The sequence below is a fragment of the Neomonachus schauinslandi genome, chromosome 6, assembly GCF_002201575.2.
Source record: "Neomonachus schauinslandi chromosome 6, ASM220157v2, whole genome shotgun sequence".
Taxonomy (NCBI): domain Eukaryota; kingdom Metazoa; phylum Chordata; class Mammalia; order Carnivora; family Phocidae; genus Neomonachus; species Neomonachus schauinslandi.
The window spans coordinates 14012395-14034796 of NC_058408.1; the positions used below are offsets into that span (position 1 = coordinate 14012395).

General features: G+C 36.5%; 1 protein-coding gene across 2 annotated transcripts in view; it reads left to right on the top strand.

The window, feature by feature from the left end:
- The window catches only part of GPATCH2 (G-patch domain containing 2), a 170620-nt gene extending 152777 nt beyond the window's left edge, over window positions 1-17843 (top strand). For both annotated transcript variants that reach the window (XM_021698396.1, XM_021698397.1), the window contains exons 9-10: window positions 5337-5425; window positions 17547-17843. In XM_021698396.1, the coding sequence (XP_021554071.1) occupies window positions 5337-5425; window positions 17547-17767 (310 nt within the window). In that variant the 3' untranslated portion in view covers window positions 17768-17843. The remainder of the gene's footprint in view (window positions 1-5336; window positions 5426-17546) is intronic.
- Window positions 17844-22402: the final 4559 nt, after the last annotated feature.

A 22402-nucleotide genomic window follows, 5' to 3' on the forward strand; every position in this document is an offset into this window, starting at 1 on the left:
AAGCCAAGTTTTCAGGCAAGGTGGTTTTCACTAGGATTTTTTTGTTTTCATGTTTTCAGGTTTTTTTTTTCCTCTTTTTCCTCCAGGTAAAATGCCCAGTTTCCTACCACCACACCATTTAAAATGATGAGGGGATAAACCAAGTGAAGTGTGTTTCAAAAGCAAAACAAAATGAAGACTTCTTTTTGAGCTCTGCTTTTCGAATATTTAATAGACAAATCTTCAGAATTAGTACATGGGAAACCATGTTTCAAATCTAACTAAGTGACAATACTTACTAATCCAAAACAAGACAGCGTTATTTCTTGATCCTTTCCACTTAAAGATACGTTTATCTTTAATAATAAAGGTGTGAGTAGTTATAAAGTTATCAGGTTTTGATTTGTCTCCCTTCTCCACTGCAAGCAAATACTGTTAACAGAAACAACTACACTGATACAGTTGATTCGTAATTTTCTTGCAGCGCCTTACCAAAAAATCGCAACATTATTTTTTAATAACTTCGAGTCTGTTCATAGGACAGTGCATTATCATTCTTCAAAACACCACGCAAAAAAAAAAAAAAAAATAGCCAACTATCACCTTGAATAGTAATCCAAGTATTCTGCTTTGCAAAAATGAATGACTCACGTAGACTGAGGCAACAAGGCTGCCTTTGAGACTCTCACTGATTTTAAATTAAAAAGTAACTGCTATGTTTTACATTAGGAGTGACAACAAATAACAGAGTAGACCTTACTTAGTGTTCTTTGTAGCAACTTCATTGCACCTGTCTGAAGGAAAGGGGATGGACCAGTCTGAATGGGGTAATCTTACTGATCAATAATCCAGATCTCAGAATGTGCTGTAGCAGAGACTCAATTCCAGATAGAATTACTGAAATACAGCCAGCTGTTTTTCTTATGGCTCAGGTCTTTGGGTACAGTGTACAGACTCTATTAACTTGAACTTTATTCTCCTTGAATGTTTGTCTCTTTTCCTTTATGCGGCTCCGCTGGGGACGGCGGGGGCCGGGGGGCGGGGGGGAAGGAGTTGAATGAAGAAGTTATGTTCCATTTCTTCTGTAAAGATACCCGAAAGGGAATTTTTGGTTCAGCAGATGAGAAAAAAGGTTTAAAAGAGGGAGTTGTTCCTGGGATTTGTTTTTTGCCATGTTTGTAAACAGGCCTTCCTAATAAGTTTTAATAGTGTAAAAAAAATGATAAAGTCTTAAAGGCAATATTGACTTTGGAGAATGATTTTTCAAGCTATGAGCAGACTCTGATTATAAGCCATTAATACCAGAACAGTGAAAGTGGCAATGTTAATAGTCACAATGAATACCTACGGTTTATCACACCCTCAAATATTTCTTCTAATTATTTCCAGAAATGTATTTCTTAAGAAGGATGCTCCTGGCTAATATTTTTTTTACCTTAATTTGAGCTTTAAATGTATCTGAAAGTAATAAAACCTGGCATAGTTGGTTTTTTGTTTTGTTTTTAATAATCCAGAATCAGGACTTTTCATGGGCTGCCTGCCCACCCCGGCCCACCTCCTCTCTCAGATAGACCAGCACAAAGAAGTTCCATGGTGCAGTAGCTTCGTGTTATTCTCAACCATGACAGAGAGGAATGACGTGAGAAGCAGTATGTGTCTGGATTTGCAAATCTAGTCGCTCTCCATCTCATCAGTTTCAACCCTGGCCAGCCCCACTCTCTACCAGCATCCCAGGATGCTAATCTCTCCAACCGTCTCTCCTGCCAAATGACCTTTAATGACTCCACGTCAGCTATAAAATCCAGACACCTTCATGGGCATATGTGGCATATATGGCCCGTGATCCAGCCTCAGCATTCTTCTTCCTTCAAATTATATAGTCCCTTCTCGAAACACTGCTCCCCAGACATCTTGAACTACTCTTGAACAAACTCTTTATAGCTTTTTTTTTTTAAGATTTTATCTATTTATTTGATGGAGAGAGACACAGAGAGAGAGGGAACACAAGCAGGGGGAGCAGGAGAGGGAGAAGCAGGCCTCCTGCCAAGCAGGGAGCCCGATGAGGGGCTTGATCCCAGGACCCTGGGACCATGACCTGAGCCAAAAGCAGCCACTTAACGACTGAGCCACCCAGGCACCCCTAAACTCTTTATAGTTTAAAATACTTTCAGCAACAGGCTAGCTCAGTCAGGAGAGCATGCGACTCTTGATCTCGGGGTTGTGAGTTCGAGCCCCATGTTGGGTGCAGAGACTACTTAAAAATAAAATCTTAAAAAAAAAAAATACTTTCAGCAATAGGTATAGAAAACCTAATCAACAATGGCTTAAACAAAGGATATTTATTATGTTTTAACAAGAGGATCAGAAGTAGATGGTCCATGGGTTGGTGTTTACAGCTCAGTAACAAAAGGGCCATGCCTCAGAATTCAGATTCCCACTTTATTCCCATTTCCAGAATGTTCCCTTCCCATCTTCCTCAGCTATTCCTGATATCTGATCCTGTCTGGTATATGCTCTGCAGAATCAACATTGCTGCAGTCTTTTGCTAGGGGGAGGTTTCTGGAGGGATCACAGATGTTAAAGGATAATATGGTACAAAAAGATAAAATCATGACTCTTTCACAAATATAAAATGAGTATGTGTTTGAGATGTTATTTAACTCATGAGTTACTGAGGGAACCAGGCAGATCTTATAAGGGGTTCAAAGAAGAAGTCAAAGAAACACAGATTTATAAGGAGTGAGGAATGTAGATGTGAATGGGCAGAGGAACGTGGAACTGACTTTTCCACAGGAGAGAAGATTGTCCTTCCTCAGGACAATTCATTTGCATTTCTATAGACAGGAATTATTTCCCATTGCTTTCCGACATCCATAACTTCAAGTTGTAAACTAGCTCCCGTAGAATCAGAATCTGATGATAAGAACAATATGCTCTAAAAGTATAGTTTTCCACTGAGGCACAAATATTTCCCTACAAAAGAGAAAAGGTATATTCAACACAACATGTTTCGAATTGTTATAAGGCCTAAATAATATAATCTCTAGTAATAGCTAATAAAGTTGGTGTTGCCCACCACTGCCACCACTGTCCCTAATTATTTCATGTACTCATGACTTAATATCCCCACTCAGACTGTAAACTCCTCCAGTAATAGGAAGTGAATATTCCGTGTCCTTTGTATCTTCCATCTCTTCTTTCCTACTCTCCTCATTGTCACCATCTCTGTGGGATCTTAATGCTAAGTCAATAGTAGATACTAATAAATGCTTGCTGAATAAGTGAATTCATTAATTTTGTATAAAAACGATGTGTCTTCTCTAATACTATAGTTTTTTTAAATTTCTAATACTTTTAAAAAAATAAATGGGATCATAATTATTCATTTTTCTTGGCATTGGAGCCAGGACCACACCTCAAATCCAGACAGTTTTGCATATCTAAAAACTTTTTTTTTTTAAGATTTTTATTTATTTATTTGACAGAGAGATAGAGAGCACAGATAATCAGAGTGGCAGGCAGAGGGAGAGGGAGAAGCAGGCTCTCTGCTGAGCAGGGAGCCCGATGCAGGGCTCGATCCCAGGGCCCTGGGATCATGACCTGAGCTGAAGGCAGACGCTTAACCGACTGAGCCACTCAGGCACCCCTCTAAAAACTTTTTGACCTGTGTATGTGTGTGTGTGTATTTCTGCAAAGTTAGTCACTACCTGAATGAACTAATTTTTTTAAATATTTTAATAAGTATATATGTTTATTCTATAACAGAGAAACAGTATGCACTCAATACAAAAGAGAAAACTAGACAAACACCTATTTAGTATTACATCTATATTGATAGATTTTTACAGTGTATTTATTTGATTGTGGATCAGCCAGATCATTATTGTACTTTACTTTGTGCTATATAGGTAGAACCTATATGTAAATTTTACTCCCCAGTTCCAATTTTTCATTATATTTAAATACCTGAGAGTATGTGTGTAAATATATATCTTGGTTCTTACTTGAATTTTTTCCTTTTAAAATTTTCTCTAATAATCTGGGTAAGTAGGGGAGAAAATAATTTTTCTCTGTCTTTCAAGATTCTTCTAGCTGGACTAAGAATCAAACTGATGTGAGACAGATTAATAGGAGGAAATCAAATTAGATTCTGTACATACAGGGAACCCACACAAACATGAGATTCCAAAGACAATGAGGCAAAAGGAGGTATATGTGTCATCCTGAACTAAGGAGAAGGGGGATAGGAGTCTGGGACTTAAAAGGGAAGGAATACAATTCATAACAAGATGAAAAGGAACAAATGTTTGGTGAACAAATGTTTGTTGGGCCATTCAGAAACAACGGGATATAGAGAGGACATTGATCCAACAGGCCTTGCTAGGTTAAATATAAAACTTCAGGATACTACCAGATATCTCTGTGAATTACTAAAAGAACATGTGCTATAATAAACATGCATCATTTATTTCTGCTTCATGATCACAGACACTGTCCCAACCCCTCATCAGGGATTATGATCCAGGAAATGAACAGAGTCCTTTTATAGCTTGAAATGTTTGAAGACTTTTAAATCCTTTCCGTCTATAATTTTTTCTTGATTTTCAATTGGGCCATTTCTAATTTCCCAAAACTTTTTAATTTAGGAGTCCATGATTAGGCAAAATAATCCAATTCTAACTAGTTTCAAGAATCACAGAAGGTCTACTTCTCAGTTCTTATATATCGTGTCTTTACAAATATAGTCCAATACCATGTTGGCCTCCTCAGGGGCAGTAGACCAGCATTAACACATTCAAATTATGCTTCCTCATCTAGCTAATAAACAATTAGCTAAAGAATTCTAATCCTATGAATTATATATAAGAGAAAACATCACCATTTCCTTCTATCCGTTTAAAATGTTTTAAGAGAATTCACTGCCACATAATATCCTAAAAGAAATTGATCATACTTTTCCTGTAATAAATATTGCTCTGACAGTAAAGCATTAGTAACCAATTGATAACCTAGCAACAATATTGTGATCTCTTTAGATAATTAATCTTAGCTATTTTCCTGTCAGAAGCAACAGTACTTGATTTTATGTTGAGCTAGAAAGATTGCCAGTTTTAAAAATTAAAAAGCATTCCTTTTATATTATTCATTCCAGTAACAATTTATGGTGGCGCATTTAGCTGCTGAACGCTTGTCAACAAACGTAATTATGTTTCGATATAAACAAGATTGGTGGTTTTACTATGCTGCTCCATCTTTGTTGAGAATGTTTTGATTTAGGTTCAGATTATACAAGTTGTGTATTTATGTGTCATTTTTTTCCTCCTTTGTTAATAGTTTTTTCTGATAATTACTTGTAGGCAAACAAGCATGCATTTAGGATCCTTATGCACGGGAGATATCAAACGGAGAAGAAAAGCTGCACCTTTGCCTGGACCTACTACAGCAGGTAAAGCAAAAAAGGGTTGGGGCAGAATACAAATAATAAAGTTCATAAATCATCAAGAAGAAAATACAGATAATTCTAAATCACTTACCCTGAAGAAGAGGCACAGTTACAAGCAACTATTAAATCATTTGCATTTGGTGTCAGGATATATTGCGTGTTCCTTGTGTAGATTTTTCAGGCAGCCAATCAATACAATATTTGCTACACACCCGCCCGAATGCAAGACTCTGTGTGAGGTATTAAAGGATACAAAAACTTCAAAGGCTGTGTCTTTGGCCTCCGGAAATTTATAGACTAGTTGGGACAGTGAGGCATAAATAGGTCAAAAGGCAAATAACTCCAGAAGAAATTAATAGTAAGAAATTCAAAAGTATAAGGAGCAGCCTCGAAACACAAGACCCCATATTATAGAAGATGGAAAGTTAGCCATGAGTGCGTCAATCTGGTTTCTAGTCCCAGCTCTGCAGCAATTCTAGATTTGTCTTTCCTGTTTAAACATGGGTGCCTGTCTGACTCTGTCGGTAGAGCATGCGACTCTTGATCTCGGGGTTGTAGTGAGTTCAAGCCCCACACTGGGCGTGGAGCCTACTTTAAAAAAAAAAAAAGTCTGCATTAGAATAAAAAGTCTCTCATTATTTCCACCTCAAAAATCACATCCTAATAACATTCCATCCTAATGAGTGTGGGGTAGGGGAAAGCACAAGTGCTGAGCAGAGAGAAGTCACTAGACCAGAGGGGGCAGGAAGCCTTCCTAGAAGGGCAAAGGCTCAAGCTTGGTGGTGAAGGATATGAATAACAGTATGTTTAACCAAATCTCATGCAAGAGCAATGGTAAGGAAGGCAGAGATAAAAACCAGTGAAAGGAGGAAGCTAACTAGGCATTAAAATGTAGACACTCACCCACCTAAGAATAAACTACAGTTAACCATCATGGATTTGTGATGCAGCAAACTGACTCTAAGAAAGGTTTTCAGTGTAGATACTTGGTCAGTTACAAAGAATAATAGCCTTGGCCTCTTGCCTGGGATCCTTAACCATTCAGATTTATAAACTTTCCTTTAACTTCATTTGGGAAGCCTTTCATAGGAAAAGTTATTTTTTCCATGATGATTTATAGACTATGAAAATAAGATTCGTGTCAACCAGGAGAATAAACTATGAGAAGGGGGGAAAAAAAATCTTGACATGGTGATTTCAAAGAAATAAAAAATGTGGAGCTTGGGGATCTGTCCTATAGTTCAGTACTAAAAAATGGAATGACTTAAAATTGGAGCTCTCATAATCCAGTTGTTCCATCTATATATAAAGGGCGACGTTACGACATTATACATATGGTTATGAGTAAATATAATATTGATCGTCATCTTGTAGCTATATTGAATTTTCAGAATTTGGAAATAAGAAACACCTGTGTGTGGAAGAGTATTTATATAGAATAATATTTACCATTTACTGTGTGCCTGCTCTGTAACAGAAACTTTATTATTTCATTTTATCTTTGTAACAACTTTGTGAGCTAGGTGGTATTAGCATCACTTTACACAATAAAATTAAGATTCAGAGAAGTGATGGTTTTTCTTCATTCCCTAAGAAGATATAATTATTGAATGGCAAAGGGAGGTTTCAAGCCTACATCCACCTGCATGACTCCTAAATCCCTATTCTTTCTGTGACAACATATGGCTTTTTTGTCAGAATATGTTTGTGAAGACTGTTCTATTGCATATGTTTATTTGAACCTGCTATTATATCTTAAGTTTCATAGAAGAGTTACCTAAATATTGCTATGTAGAGATACAGAACATTCATGAGGATACTTCTAATATATCTTTATGCAGGAACATATAGCCACTTTTAGATCGAATCCGTGTCATAAGTTCTTCAATTCAAATCTTTCACAAGGCAGGTGTAGGATTCTTTAATATCCCCATTCCAGTTGAATGGTCCCCTGAATTCTCTTATCTTTTCAATGATTCAAACATTAGTGGCAGAAATAGTACAAGAACAATCTTAGGGATGTGACTAAAGCACCTTAGTGCCTGCAGTGAGGAAGAGAGAGTATCAGGGTCAGGTTCTAACACTGGACATACGTGAAGTGAGAAGGAAAATGCATAATGGTTGAGGAGAGGATAATATAATTATTTCTACAAGGTGATTTTGACGTTACAACTCAGTAGCATCAGAGAAAATCATTTATACGGAGTATGGATATAAACATTAAACTTTAGCCTAAAACATTCATAAGCTTATACCAGCATATTCCAGACGTTGTATTTCAGAACTGTTGTGATTCTCTTAAGATTCAGGATTTTGATTATATTACTAGTTTTTTTTCGCTTAAAGAATAAAATTCATAGAAATTTAATGCATTTTTGTAATTACAGTAGTGGAGTAAGAGAATTATGTTACTCATTTCCAATGCATTTTTTAAATCCATGCATAGCAGTTCCTCTCAAAGTGGAAGAGAATGAGGTTATTTAAAAGTCCTCAGTTTTAAAAAGAATATCTTCTAATACTAATGAATCAACTCTAAGGTGAAGATTATTATCCAAATTCAAGTAAGAAATGCTTTTGCATAAATACACTTTGATAATGAGGTTATGAATCCTCGATCATCTTGTCTCTGAAAATTATAATTTTCAAATTCTGGAGTATATTCAGCCTTATAATAGTCAGTTATATTTGTAAGCTTCCAGAGTTGAGTTAGCAAGTAGAACTATTTCAAAGGGAATATTCTCCCCATTTTATAGGCCCTTGCAGACCCCCCCAAAAAACATATTGAATTGAGATATATTTTTACACTTTCTTTTGCCTTTAGTCAACATTCAGTCTAAGCTGGAAAGATGCAGGTAAAGATAACTGTCTCTCATCTGAAATGGGGGATTAGAGTTAAAAGGCGGACAGCTTGAATATTATTTAATGATCCCGTCTGATTTATTTGTGAAATGTTATGCAGTTAAATAGCAGGTTTAGAAAACATTTACCAAAACATTGTCAGAAAACTGTAATTTGGCACTCTAACTCTATAATCCTAAACAGGGTTTATACAACAATTTAAGACTCCCAGAATAAACAGTTATATATTGTATACATAAAAAATACTTTTAAAAGTCACCTATGAAATTAAGAACCCCAGATCTGATCTTTACCTGCTAGTGTATTGAAAACTTTACTCACCCTATTTTAGCAATAGCATTGAAGCATAATTTCATCTGCTTTGTAAGGCTGTCGACTAACCAGCAGTGTTATCGGTTGAACATTTATTAATTGTGACAGGAACACCAAATTTATTTCAGTGCTTTAGCTTATTTACTGCTCTTTCACCTTTGTATTTTATATTGACAAAGTAAAATGAATATTGATAAGGTTAGATATTGATTTTTTAAATGTATGGCTTGTTCTCTGCCTCATTCAAAGTCACATACCAAAAGATAGTGGATGTCTCAGAAGCAAAGGATGTAGATTTACTATTATAAAATTGAGAACTGTTGAAGCAGGAAGGTTTGCCAGCAGAATGCATTTTATAGTTTGAAAAATGTCATCTGTAAAGGTGAAGAAAAGCAGTGAACAAAATAGGAAGAATATTACTAACACATTTTTAAAAGGCAGTCGGCAGTGTTGGTTATGGCCCGTGTTTTTGGTAGAAGTCATAGCTTATTAAGGATCTAATAGTGAAAAGATGTAAGTGTGCTTTTTGAAATACTGTGGCTACCACATTTGTTTAAATGTTTTGTTCCCTATACATTACCAAATTCATTGTTACCCACAATTAGTATTTGCTGTTACTGTTTTGCTTTCTATTGAACTGATATCATAGGGAAAATATTCATCATAAGGAGTCAACCTTTTTCCTGTACATTTTATATTATGTAAAGAGATGTCTAGTGAAGTTTAATGTCTTGGGATAGATATTGCTCCAGGCTGCATTGTTGTGGACATGCAAGATCTTGGCAAGAGGTTGCTTTATAGCTTTTTGTGACTTTTTGACTTCTTCCTCAGCATCCTCCTGATATTTCAATAATAAAATAATCTCTATGAATATTTAAGGCAATAAAGGCAAGTTGTAAATTATAATAATGGATGAAGATTTTTTAAAGGTGTGCTTTTAATTAAAAGTCATACTGATCATAATCAGGAAATGGTTGGTGTAACCAAGCCACCCTCCCAAGGTGGTGTATCTCTTCAGTGGTCCAAAATTTATTTTATCAATAATTATGTTTTTATTTTGTTTTACCACTGGATCTATATGACCACTGTAGATTATCTTATCCCCTCCAGGATTTTAAAACTGGCAGACTTTTGGGGGAGATTGTTGGTATTAATTGTGAAACCAAACTACATTTGCACCTATAGCAAAAGCCTAAGAAACATATCACCCTCATCCCCTTGATACACGAGTTTGGTGTTTTAGGAGAGTCTTAAACAGCTCTCCATTACCATTTGGTACGTGGAACACTTAAGGAGAGGGTAAACATCCACCTTAGATAGAAAATAATCATGTTCCTGACAATACAAAAGAGTAAGTAATGAGACAATACTCAAACTACAGAATATCTGGCTATGCTGAACAAAATATAAAGCAGTCTTTTTAGATACATAGCTGAGACTGAAGGAAAGAAGTGGTCCTAAGCAGCCCCCATGCCCATGCCCAATTTTGCCAATCTAGGAAATCCTGAGGTAGATTGGGGAGCTAAGCTGAGGAGTTGAGTGTAAGGATCCTATCAAGCCAGAACCTCTGGAAAGCTCTATCCTCAGAAGAGGACAGACTAGAAACAAAACTTACCCACAGGCACAGGAAAATAAAGAATCTCATTTCTACTCAAGCTCCAAGTAGAAGAATCTGAAGATGTGTAACCAAGAGCCTACCTTGAGTTTCTAGTTTAAAATTACATCAAGCCAAAAATTAACATAAAAACTGGTCTTTGAAGCAAATGCAAAGCCACTTTGGTGGTACATGTCTTAAACCCCAATGACTCTTCATTTCACAAATGAAAACCTACTGAAGGTGATCTCATAAACCAAACTTAAAAAAAAAAGTTATAAACAAATTTTAAAAACAAAAGGAAATAACTGTAGAAACAAATAAGACAGGTATGGCAAAGAACAAGGAGAAATTTGAGATTCTTATTTATTATGAAAAAATCTTGAAAATTATAAATTCACTGGATGGGTTAAACAACAGATTCAATATAGCAATATAGCCAGCCAAAACAAAAATAAAAAATAAAAAACAGTGAATTTTAAGAGCAATCTGAAGAGATTACCTAAAAGAAGTGATGAGATAAAATATGGAAGATAGAATGGCTGGAGGACTTCGAGAAGGATGAAGTTCAACATACATCTAATAGAACTTCCAAATGGAGTAGAAAGAATAGGGAGGTACATTATTCGCAGAGCATATTGACTGAATTCATTGAAAATGATAGAATTCTTACAACTGAATAAAAATGTGATTCTTCATATTCAAAAAGTACAAGTCTTTATCAGAAAATAGTAAATATAAATTTAGTCATACCTAGACGCACTGTAATAAAACTTAAGAACACCAAAAAGAAAGAAAAGAACTTAGCAGACAGGGAGAAAAGATGTAACCTACATAGGAATGAAATTACACTGGTAGCAGACTTAAAAACATCAGTACAGTCCAGAAGATAAGAGATAATATTTTCAAAGTGTGGAGATAAAATAACAATCAACATAGAGTTTTATATCCAGTTAAACTACTTCCCAAGAGTGAGGATGAAATAAAGACAATTTCAGGTAAAGACCGATTATTACTAATCTTAATACTTCATGTAGAAGAAAATGGAATTCACAAAAAGAATCAAAATCAAGAAGGAATTGTGAGCAAAGAGATTGTTAAACATGTCCATAAAGCTAAAATATTGAATATATAAAGGTTAATAATGATGGTGACAATGCCCATGAAGATGAATGATTTGGATGTATTAAAAGTAAGATGGAGGGGTGCCTGGGTGGCTCAGTTGGTTAAGCATCTGCCTGTGGCTCAGGTCATGATCTCCGGGTCCTGGGATTGAGCCCCATGTCGGGCTCCCTGCTCAGGGTGGAGCCTGCTTCTCCCTCTCCCTCTGCCCCTTCCTCCATCCACCCCCTGCTTGTGCTTGCCCTCTCTCTCAAATAAATAAAATATTCTTTTAAAAAAGTAAGATGGAAGTAAAACTCTGTACAACAATATGGAAATGTGAAGAAATAATTATGCATGTTGATACTTAAAGGTAATCACTAAAACAATAAAAATATAACACATAATTTTCAAGCTGATGTAAGCAAGCAAGAGATGCCAGAAAGGAAGAAACAAAAATGTAGAGAATTCCCCACAAAAATGCAGAGGAATGCAAGGCAAATAGCATTAAATGATACAGGAAAAATAGATCCAGATATACCAATGATCACAATAAATGTAAATGCATCAGTTAAATTCAGGGATTATTATAATAGATAAAAAAAACTGTAAATATTGTTTACAACAAGTACAACTAAAACCTAAATTTTAATTTAAATACCTGTCAGATAAGCTGGATTTACAGCAAGCAAAATGAATCTTTAAGCATTTCAAGAGAGTTGAAACACTCTCTTCAGACAGACTTGCTATGCTAGGTTAGACTAGTAATTTCGCAGGAGTTTGAAATTTGTGAACTGTGAAATCTCAGTCATTTGGGAGAATGTGGCAAAAGAAATGACATAATAGGAAGTATTGGTGATAAAATATTTTAAGGCAAATGTTCAGTCAGTGAATGGGTAGCATTTGGACTCAAATGTAAGTCCAGATTCTAACTGGGACACTTTCTAGCTAGTTGACTTTTGGCAGGTGTGTTACTTCCTCAAACCTCAGTGTTATCTGTAAAATGGAACCAATAATACCTATCTTTCAGATTGATAAGGAAGATCAAAAGAAATGGTGAATATGGGAGCATTTGTAACCTGAAGAGCTGCAGACATCAATATAACACATAATTGTTATATAAAATATATATATATAAAATATATATAAAAATATATATAAAAATCTACATTTTTGTTTCTTCCTTTCTGGCATCTCTTGCTTGCTTACATTTGCTGTATTTTGTCCTTATGCAAATTGAGAGAAGTTATTAATACAATACAATTAATACAATTCTGCTATAACCCAATTAATTTTTTTTAGTTGTTTGAAGCATCATCGTCACTAAAATTGTTTATTTGCCATTAATTCTCATGGAAAGTGTGTAGGTTTTTGGAGCAAACTTCACCAAAGTTAGAATCTTGCTTACTCACTGTGTAGCCATGGTCAAATGACATCGTGTCTCCAAGGGCGACTAGAATTCCTTGCTAGCACAATTGTTAGGAGGAATGGATATAATGAATGTCTTTTGCCTAACACGTAAACCATGTGCGTGGTACATAGTAGGCAAACCATAAATGGTCTTGATTATATATTATTGCAAATAAACATCCCTGTGTGCCTTCAGAACCAACACAATTTTAAGATTTTTTTTAGTTTTCTGAAAACACTCTCTTTGATTTATAATGATTCCATAAGAAATATATTTCTGTATAACCAAACTATCTATTAATAAAAACACTTGTGGGGTGCCTTGGGTGGCTCAGTCAGTTGAGCCTCTGCCTTCCGCTCAGGTCATGATCCCAGGGTCCTGCTCAGTTGGGAATGTGCTTCTCCCTCTCTCTCTGCCCCTCCCCCTACTCGTGCTGTCTCTCACTCTTTCAAATAAATAAATAAAATCTTTAAAGAAAAAAAAAAGCACTTCTCCAAACCTGTCGATATAGATTACATCTTTCATTCTTTACAAAGTATTCATCACTTTGAAAAAAAAAAAAAAACAGGAAATTAGTTCTACATTAAATTTTTATTATTTAAAAAGTATGTGCCTTGTATTTTAAGCAATGAAGGGTTTGAACTGATTTGATTTAGCAAAATTCACATGAGAAACGTCTACAGTATTGCAGATAAAGTGCAGAATGGTCTGAATCAGGCTTTTCTATAGTAAGAATGAAATAATTAAAACATCTGACAAAGAGTAGTAACACCTACCATTTTCTCACATTCTCAAACTGTGCTAAATGCTGTTTCCTTTCTTCACAGTAATCAAAAAACCCATGTCCTTCAATTAGTTATGGAGAACAGAGGACCATATTGTAACTCGTGATTTTAATAACCAATAATCGTAATCACAGCCCTGCCCCCCAGCTGGCTAGTACAGTAATAGGGAGAAGGGGATGGGAAGAAAGCGCGAGAGCGGTACCGCAAGTGCTCAGATGCATTGTGAATACAGGGGAGGGACTGAAGCAGGGTGCTGCTAGCTGCCATTTAGGAAGCAGCATGTGTCCCCTCCCCTTCCACTGGCTGTTTATCCAACATCAATACAACACTTTAGGAGCCAAATTACTAAACAAGCTGCCAATTAGGCTTGCAGTCAGCTGGACAGATTAGCAGCTAAGAGAGGCCGATACAAGATTTTCATCTCTTGAGCCAATTACGCAAGTGAATTACCACCCACAATACTCCCTGGAAGATTGGAGGGGAAAGGACCGACTCAGCTGTCATAGATAGGCTAGAGCCCGCATAACGGGGGCTGGGAACGGGAGCCCGGGAGGGCTAGCAGCCTAGCCCTCCTAACCCGAGCAGGAGGAGGCTCTCCTCCTAACCCGAGCAGGAGGAGAGCCTTCCAGGAAAGGACTTAAAAGATTTAGCACTGCCAGGAGCAAAAGGAAAGGAAATGATGGTTGTAGGATGCTGTGTGGAGACTGAATTGTTCCGCTCCCTAGTCTTAATCTCATGAAAAGGATGAGAGACCAACAGTAGATCTCACTCCAGAATCACTGTCCATGAAAAATGAACTAACTGTTAGCTTGTCTCTAAGATTGCATAGAAAAGCTTTTTTTTTCTTTTTCTTTTCAGGAATCCATGTTTCTATGTGGAAGGATTTAGCATTTGAGAAATTAAATGTTCTTTTTTTTAATTGTTTTACTTGAAAGTACAAGATAATGCTTTATCTTATTTTATTTTCATTAAGAAGAGAGATAAAAGCAGCACCTAAAAAACAGAGAGAGTGGGTTCTTTTCCATCTAGATAAAAAACACAAGTATAGGAGGATTCATGTGGCCACTCCTGGGACCACTGTGCTTAAAATATCAACATTTTTAAATGATGATACTCAATTACCATTTGCTGTTCACTTTAGAACTGAGACATGACCACAATTTAGCCATTTTTGAAGAGGTGTATTAAATTGGCCTCATATTTTTTCTTAAATGTTAAACAAATTTTAAACCTGAACTTTACAAGCTCTTGTATTCAAAATACGATTAAACAGATGTGTAGCCCAGAACACCATTAGACCTCTGACGCGTTTTGAGCTTATAGATGGAATTAAACTAATTTGTGGCAATCACTTAAAAATCAAGGATGTGGGACAGGATCCTAGTGCAGTGGTTCAACCTGATATACGTGATCAGCGGCAGCTCAGAAAATATTAGGTATCTTGGAGGTCTGTCTTGATTGCCACCATAATCATAATTTCAAAATAAAACTCTTAATTGCTCTTTTTGTTGTTATATTAGGGAAGAGTTTGACAAAAGGCTTTTCTTTAGTTGTGTGTGTGTGTGTGTAACTAAGAGGTCCATTTTTTACATTTTATATATATGTGTGTGTGCGTATGTGCACAGAGATTTTATATGTATATATAATGGATTATGAATTTTTTTATACCAGTCATTGCCATTCAAGCTGTTCGCAACTAAAAGGTTTTTTTCCATTACACATTAAGATACTTGTTTCAGTGAGCTAAGACCCAATTTGACAAATCCAAAACCACCTCATTGTGGTAACCTGGTTCTTATTTATTCCCTGTTACTAATTCAGCAAATGGCAATAATGTATTCCATTCTCAGTCCTACAACATACTGAAGATTGAGACTACCACGATGTCCAATAAAGGGCTTTGAAAATCAATTGATTATAGTAAATGAATGTCCATTATTAAAACTTATTTCTAGCACTTTACAGTTTCTTTCTTCTACAACTCAGAATCATGGGGAACAATCCACTTGCTCTTCCCCAGAATGCCAGATACAAAGTACCGCATAAACTGTTGGTTCAACCCTGCTATTTCGTTTATTATGAATTTTTTTTTTACCATGAAATACATATCCCAAGGAACACATGGAAATGCAGAGGGACCATTTAAAGAACAAAATAATACACTGGCCATTTCTGTAACCACAGAGGGCCAAGAAATAGAACTTTATACTCTGCAATCCCATAGGTAATACTTTTGTTATTGTTATTGGTGCTTGAGGATCCATCTTAAACATAATCTTAGAGAAGGAGAAGGACAGAGAGTCCCAACCTTCTTGGGGCCGGGGGGTAAAGTAGAAGTAGAAGGTGCCCTCATAATCCCCAGTCGGAGGAAAAATTGATGTTGGAAAAGGGGTAGAGGGGGCTTGTGGGTCGGTGCCAAAGAGAGTAGTGAGTGATCTTTTCAACAGCTCCCCATTTCAACCCTCAGACTGTCCAGGAAGACAGCCGCCCACATTTCAGAGCAGAAATATGCTGGACCCAAGGCTGAGCTGGTATATATGCCAGAGACATCCTCAGATCTTTGAAAAGTGAGATGATCTTTAGCCCTGAAGGACTAGGGAGGGAATGGTGGTCAAATACTGCATCCCTGTAAGTTTGCCACCTCAGAGTTTACAACAGACTTCTTGGAAAGCCTGATAGAGGAGATCGGGCTAAATATGTTCTCACTAAAACAAGGATTGTTTTAAGATGCCCTCATCCCCTTTCCCACACCATCTCCAGTATTAGTTTGATAATCACTTCCTTCTTCTGCAAAGGGAGTAACCACAAGACATGCTCTGGTAATTCAGAGTTCTGATTGCTTTTAACTGGTCATCTCTAGATTTGCTAGATTCCCCTTTCATACACCACAATCTCTCAGCTGCTGCTACAGGATGAACAGAAATGGACCCCTCGGAGCGCAAACCTGCTCCGCAACAGGTGCACACAGACCAAGGCCAAATGTGCAGCTGAAGCTGGGAGCGCAGGTTCTTGTGATTCCTTGACATTTACATCTGTTAATTTCTCAGTCCTTTGACTTTAGATGTTTACTACTTCTGCACTTTCCCCTAGAATCAAAGGTATAGTTTATAAGCTCAACTGTTTCCATAAGAGCCTCCAAGAAAATTTAAAGTCAATCTTTGAAAATGCCATCAAACAGAAAATGCTTAAAATAGGTACATCTCTTAGTCGTCTTTGCTAAGAACATAGGGGAAACAAGAACAATTTCTAAATCTCATGATAAGCACTGCCCAATCTCCTTTTCCTAAATAAGGAATGAAGGTAGGTAGGAGATCAGGGACAGAGGGGAAAGGGAAGAATTATTTTATATATAGCACTATCTGTAACTTGAATATTCTTTTCCTCTATTTTTTCCCTTCTTGCCTGCTTCTGTAGTGATCAAAAACATAGACATGGAAGAAGGAGGAAGAAAGGAATTATAGTCCAAATGATAAATAACAAGAAGAGGATTAGAACAATGTAAACAATTCCTAGGAATTAGGGATGCCAACAGTTGTGCTTTTTGTTTGGTTTGGTTTTAGTTTTGGTTTTATTGAATGTCAAGGCCCCAGGCAAATATAAGATATTATGGTGGTGAGTTGGTGATTTTCAGAATTACCATTGAGGCTAATGCAGGAATGAAAATAAATCTCTTTGTATTTTATCAATTTACTGAGGCTACATGGCATACACGATCTCAACTGATTCTTGCCACTTTCTGTGAGGTGGACAGTGGACATTGTTCCACCTGCTTTACAGATGAGGAAACAAAAGCCCCAGGAAGTTGAATAATCAGCTACTAAGTAGTAGAGCTGAAACTCTAAATGAGATCTCTCTTCCATTGATCCCTCTATCCCTACAAGCTCCTCATCCCAAGATGAATAAACAGGCCTCCTCACCACCACCACCCCTCCACCTGTGTACCTTGTTGAAAGAAAAACATAGGAGAATATGATTTTCTTAGCTTGAGAGGATCTTCACCTACGTCTGTACTAATATGTTTTGGGGGGTTGTTGTGTTTTTTCTGCCATTTTGTAATTTCAGGATTTGTAGGGGAAAACGCCCAACCGATCCTCGAAAACAACATTGGAAACCGAATGCTCCAGAACATGGGCTGGACACCTGGGTCAGGCCTTGGACGAGATGGCAAGGGGATCGCTGAGCCCATTCAAGCCATGCAGAGGCCAAAAGGATTAGGTCTTGGATTTCCTCTACCAAAAAGCACCCCTGCAACTGCCACTCCCAATTCAGGAAAATCCGCCTGAGGAGAAAAGCAAAGAAGAAATGTTTTACAATTTTTAGTCACAATATATATCCCATTGTCCTAAAATTACAACATAGCTTCTGTTTTTGAAGCAGAAATCTACATTGCCTCAAACTCATCACTCTAGCGTCCTTACTGCATTCAGTCCTGCCACAGGGAGAGAGATGGGGTTCCATCACAATTCCTGGTGCTAAAATGAAAACCTTCACCTTTTAAAATTTGCAGCAATTTTCAGCTATTTCTAGGTATAAAGAACAGCTCTCCTATTTATTTTGATCTCATAGGTCAGTCATTTCTAGCTTGATTCGTTCATGTGTGTGTGCAATGCCCAGGCAAATGTGAGCACACCCACAGTTTCTCAAATGGGATAGGCCAGAGAGGATGGTGTTTCCTATCATCCCTAGAACTTGGAAGACCTATCATCACATCAGTCCTAAGCAAATCTTTGTGTGAAAGGCTTGCCAATTTCATGCTCCCCAAATTTGGCTCTTTTGTGAGGATTCTGTAACAGGATGGTACCAATTAATCTCTCCTTGGACAGTGTAGTATAAAGTTCACAGTTGACAACAACTAATGTTTCCCTCTGACATTTTGACCAAAATAAACCTCATCTTTGTCACCAGAGTGCCCACAACATTACCTTAGTACAGATTTTACAAATTTTACCTCATCTAGAACATAATTATTGAAAGAAAAATGTATTTTTTAAATTCACCATGACTAAACTGTAAATTCTATTAATCTAGACTGACTGCTACCTCTCTCTTCCCAAAGGTTATTTTTTTTAAGATCAACGCAACTGCGGTAAACTAATTTTCCAATTTTAACCATTGGAGTAACTTATTAGAATTATCGAATCAATTTGGTTGAAAATTTAAATGGCTCTCCCAAGAATTCAGATTTCTGGCAGTGATCCAGCCCATTTATAAGGTGAACAAGAAAATGAATGGTAATGATTTGCCCTTTCTAACATCTAAGTAGTTACTTTAAAACCAAGCAAAACAAGTCATTTTTATTATGTGCCTCCTATTGTTATTTTTGAATCATCTATGAGCTTCATAATGCCAGAGATTCTAAATTGCTCTTAGCTTAGAAGATGTTGATCTTCATTATTAAAGACATAATATATTTAGAATGGCTTTTATTGGTTGAGTAAAGGTCAAGATAACATGTGGATCACCTTTCTAATGGAGTTTTTTAAGGCTTTTTTTTTTTAAGAGCAGGTTTAGGTTCACAGAAAAATTAAGAAGGTACAGAGATTTCTCATATACCCTCTGCCCCCAAACATGCACAGCCTCCCCCATTATCAGCATCCCCCACTAGAATGGGACATTTGTTACAATCGATAAGCCTACATTGACACGTCATAATCATCCAAAGTCCACAGCTTACATTGCAGTTCACTCTGGTCTTGTACATTCCATAGGTTTGGATAAATATATAATGACATGGATCCACCATTATAGTATCACACAGAGCAGTGTCACTGCCCTGAAAATCCTTGATGCTCCATTGTAGTAGGTTTTAGAAAATTTTGCAAATGTTTTTTAAAGGAGGGAGAGGAGGTTTGTGCATATAGTAGACCTTTCCTAGGTGGTCTCCTAACTGCCAGCTGGGGAGAAAGAAGTCATCCTGCCGTTGGAGAGCCTCTATGGTTTGCCAAATGTACACATTTCTTTTAAGAATTACCTTCTTTCCTAGGGGTATTGTGGTAGGAAGACAGGTTGGTTAAGGGATTATAGACTACCAGGTAAATTGCTCTTTGAGGCATTCTTATTGGCTAGAGTAACCCTGTTGTATCATTATTTGTATAAGTTTGTTTCTTTGAAATTTGCCATTTTTTAAAAAAATGCTTTTTGTTAAATACTCATTCTAGCTATGTAAGCGGGAAAGCTGGAGGAAATCATCTATATACCAGGTTGAAACTTCTTTATGATAGTGTAGAGCGCTCTAGGATCTATCCAAAAGATTTTATTTTTAAATCCATTGCCTGAAAATCTTCTAAAACCCTAGAATTTTGAAAAGCCAAATTTGGAGCCACTGATCACACACAGTGAGGCTATCGTGAGACTGGTCCCAAACTCCTGAGGATTTGGCTGGCTGTTCTTTTTCACTCTGCTATGTTCCAACCCTCATAGTGAGGAAGAGCAGAACATATACCAGCTGGCATGGGGACACTCTTCCATTAAATATTACAGTCTTAATGAACATTTTGTATTGTTTCCCTTCTAGAAAGGTACTAGTCCTCTGAAGCAGCCCCTCAGAGATGCTCACTTAGCTTGGGTGTTGTCCTCAAACACTCCCTCCAAAGTAGTTCATGTTTACATTATCAGGAAGCAAAAGAAAGGTCCAATTCTTGACGTCTAGAGCCCTCTATGTGGCTCTCAGAGGACTTAAAATATTTTTTATGTTATAGAAGTATTTAACTATACAGACTATATGAATCGTGCTCGCTTCGGCAGCACATATACTAAAATCAGACTACATCAATCAATACTCCCAAGTAGAGAAGTGACAACATCCTAAGCTTCCCCCACCCCACTATTAGCACACAAACATACGTCAGAAGCACATACATCCCTTCCCCATTCAGTCCTTAAGAAAAATCAGTGCAGACCTGATGTTCTATTTGTACCCAAACTTAATTGGAGAAATAAACACAATTAAAATACTGAATTTTTAATGTAAATCAAATATCTTCTAAGATATAAAGCCCACTAATTTGTGTTTCACATATAGTTCTAGTTAATTTTTACCTGCTTGTTACTATGCACATAGAACCCAAAGCATCCAAAGGAATTCATGATTTAGAATGTACATTCATGTCTTCTGGAAAAGGTGGTAAGATTTTTCTCTACTCCTTTGTGAAGCCACTTCTCTACAGTATCTAAAGCCCCATGTCAAATTAATCAGTCATGCTAAAAACTTTAGAGAATACACAGGTCTCTTCCTTTACTGTCTGAATTATCCATCTGTAGATGTAGCCGAGAGAGGCTGAACATGACTACCTTAGCAGCTCAACTTTTTTTCTTTGTGTAAGTTGTTACACTTGATACTGATGAGACTGTGTGTTCAGGTCATTTCCTTCCTTCCTTCCTTCCCCCAAATGCAATTTTTAAGGCTACGTTCCCCTCAAATTTGTTTGCTTTCATTTTTCAGTTATGATACCCCTTTAAAAGAAAATGCGTAAGTAACTAAAACTTACCAATCAAATGTCTCAACATTTGAATACATAGATTTTATAACTCATACCGTGGTTATCAAACAGAAGTTATGGTAGGGTTAAAGATATGCACAATGTATACATTTAGGTGTGTTTACAGGGCACATATGTGTGCAATAAACAGACATGATTGTAAAATATGGCATTTTATTAATATGTGTATTTTAACATTGTGAATTGATATTCTTGTAATGAATTGAACTGACAGTTGCTTCTCTTCAACACATTTTCATCTTGAGCCGCTGTTTCGTGAAAGAGCAAACCATTTCTTCCTGTATTTTGTCTTTCTAAAAACAAAAAGTGATCTAAATTAGTACTGTAAAATGAAGTTGGCTAGCAAAGACTATTTTGGATTTTTTTTTTCCCCTTCTGGTAGAAAGTTATATTAATAGTACAACAAAGAATAAAACAATGTTTAAAAATGTCATTTATGAGCAGTCAGTCTTTGTGCTTTAAATGTTTACCTCTTAAAGTAATAAAAAAAAGTTGAAAATACTCTTTAAAAAATTTTAATTACTACCCTTTGACAATTAAGATCTAACAGTTAAACTCATTGTTCGTTTTTAAGCCCTGGAAAATTTAAATATTTCCAAAAATTTTAGAGAAAAAAAAATTGGTGAACATATTTGACACACACATTTATTCACAGCTAACTGTGACCTGCTACATTTTCATCATGTGTTTATTTTCTCTGAAGTTGGGCTAGACTGTTGTTTCAAGGCCTCCTTCCACTCAAACATTCTCTGATTCTCAAGTAGCAAGTACACATTCTGTCTCTGGTGGCTTGAAATATCAATGAGAATCATATATGTTCCAGTCACTCCATTTCCTCCTGGAACATTGTACCTTTCATAAACATACTTGGATATTTTAAATATTCTGTGATACTAAAGTGTTGAGTTTTGTTTGCTGTAAGAAGCATCTTACAATGTTGATAAAATTTTATCTTCTGTCCCCCAAAAACTAGAGTTGTTAGAGTAGGTAGATTATTTTTTTTATCCCGTAGGTATTAAATACTCATTTATTTAACAGGCTTGCAGTTAATATATACTGCACTGACAAGTGGACCATGAAGGCTCCTTCTGCTGGGTTCCTACTAAGCAAAGACTCATTACTTTACACACCTGACATTTTAAGTAGATCCAGATTTGTCTCTAGTGAGCCAGTGCCATTAACTGCCAGGAGTATGATCTACTATCGCCACTTTTAGTTTTATCTGTACATTAGAGTTGTCTTCTGTCTTTGAATTGTCAGACAGTTTAAATCATTCCCAGATTCACAGACCTCACTCCTGTTTCGTTATCAGAATGTCTTATGTTTACCCCTTAATCTTTCAAGGATGAAGTTGGGTAACAATTGAAGGCGATTTTTGTGCTTGTTTAGGTTTTGTTTTTTGGTTTTTGGTTTTTTTTG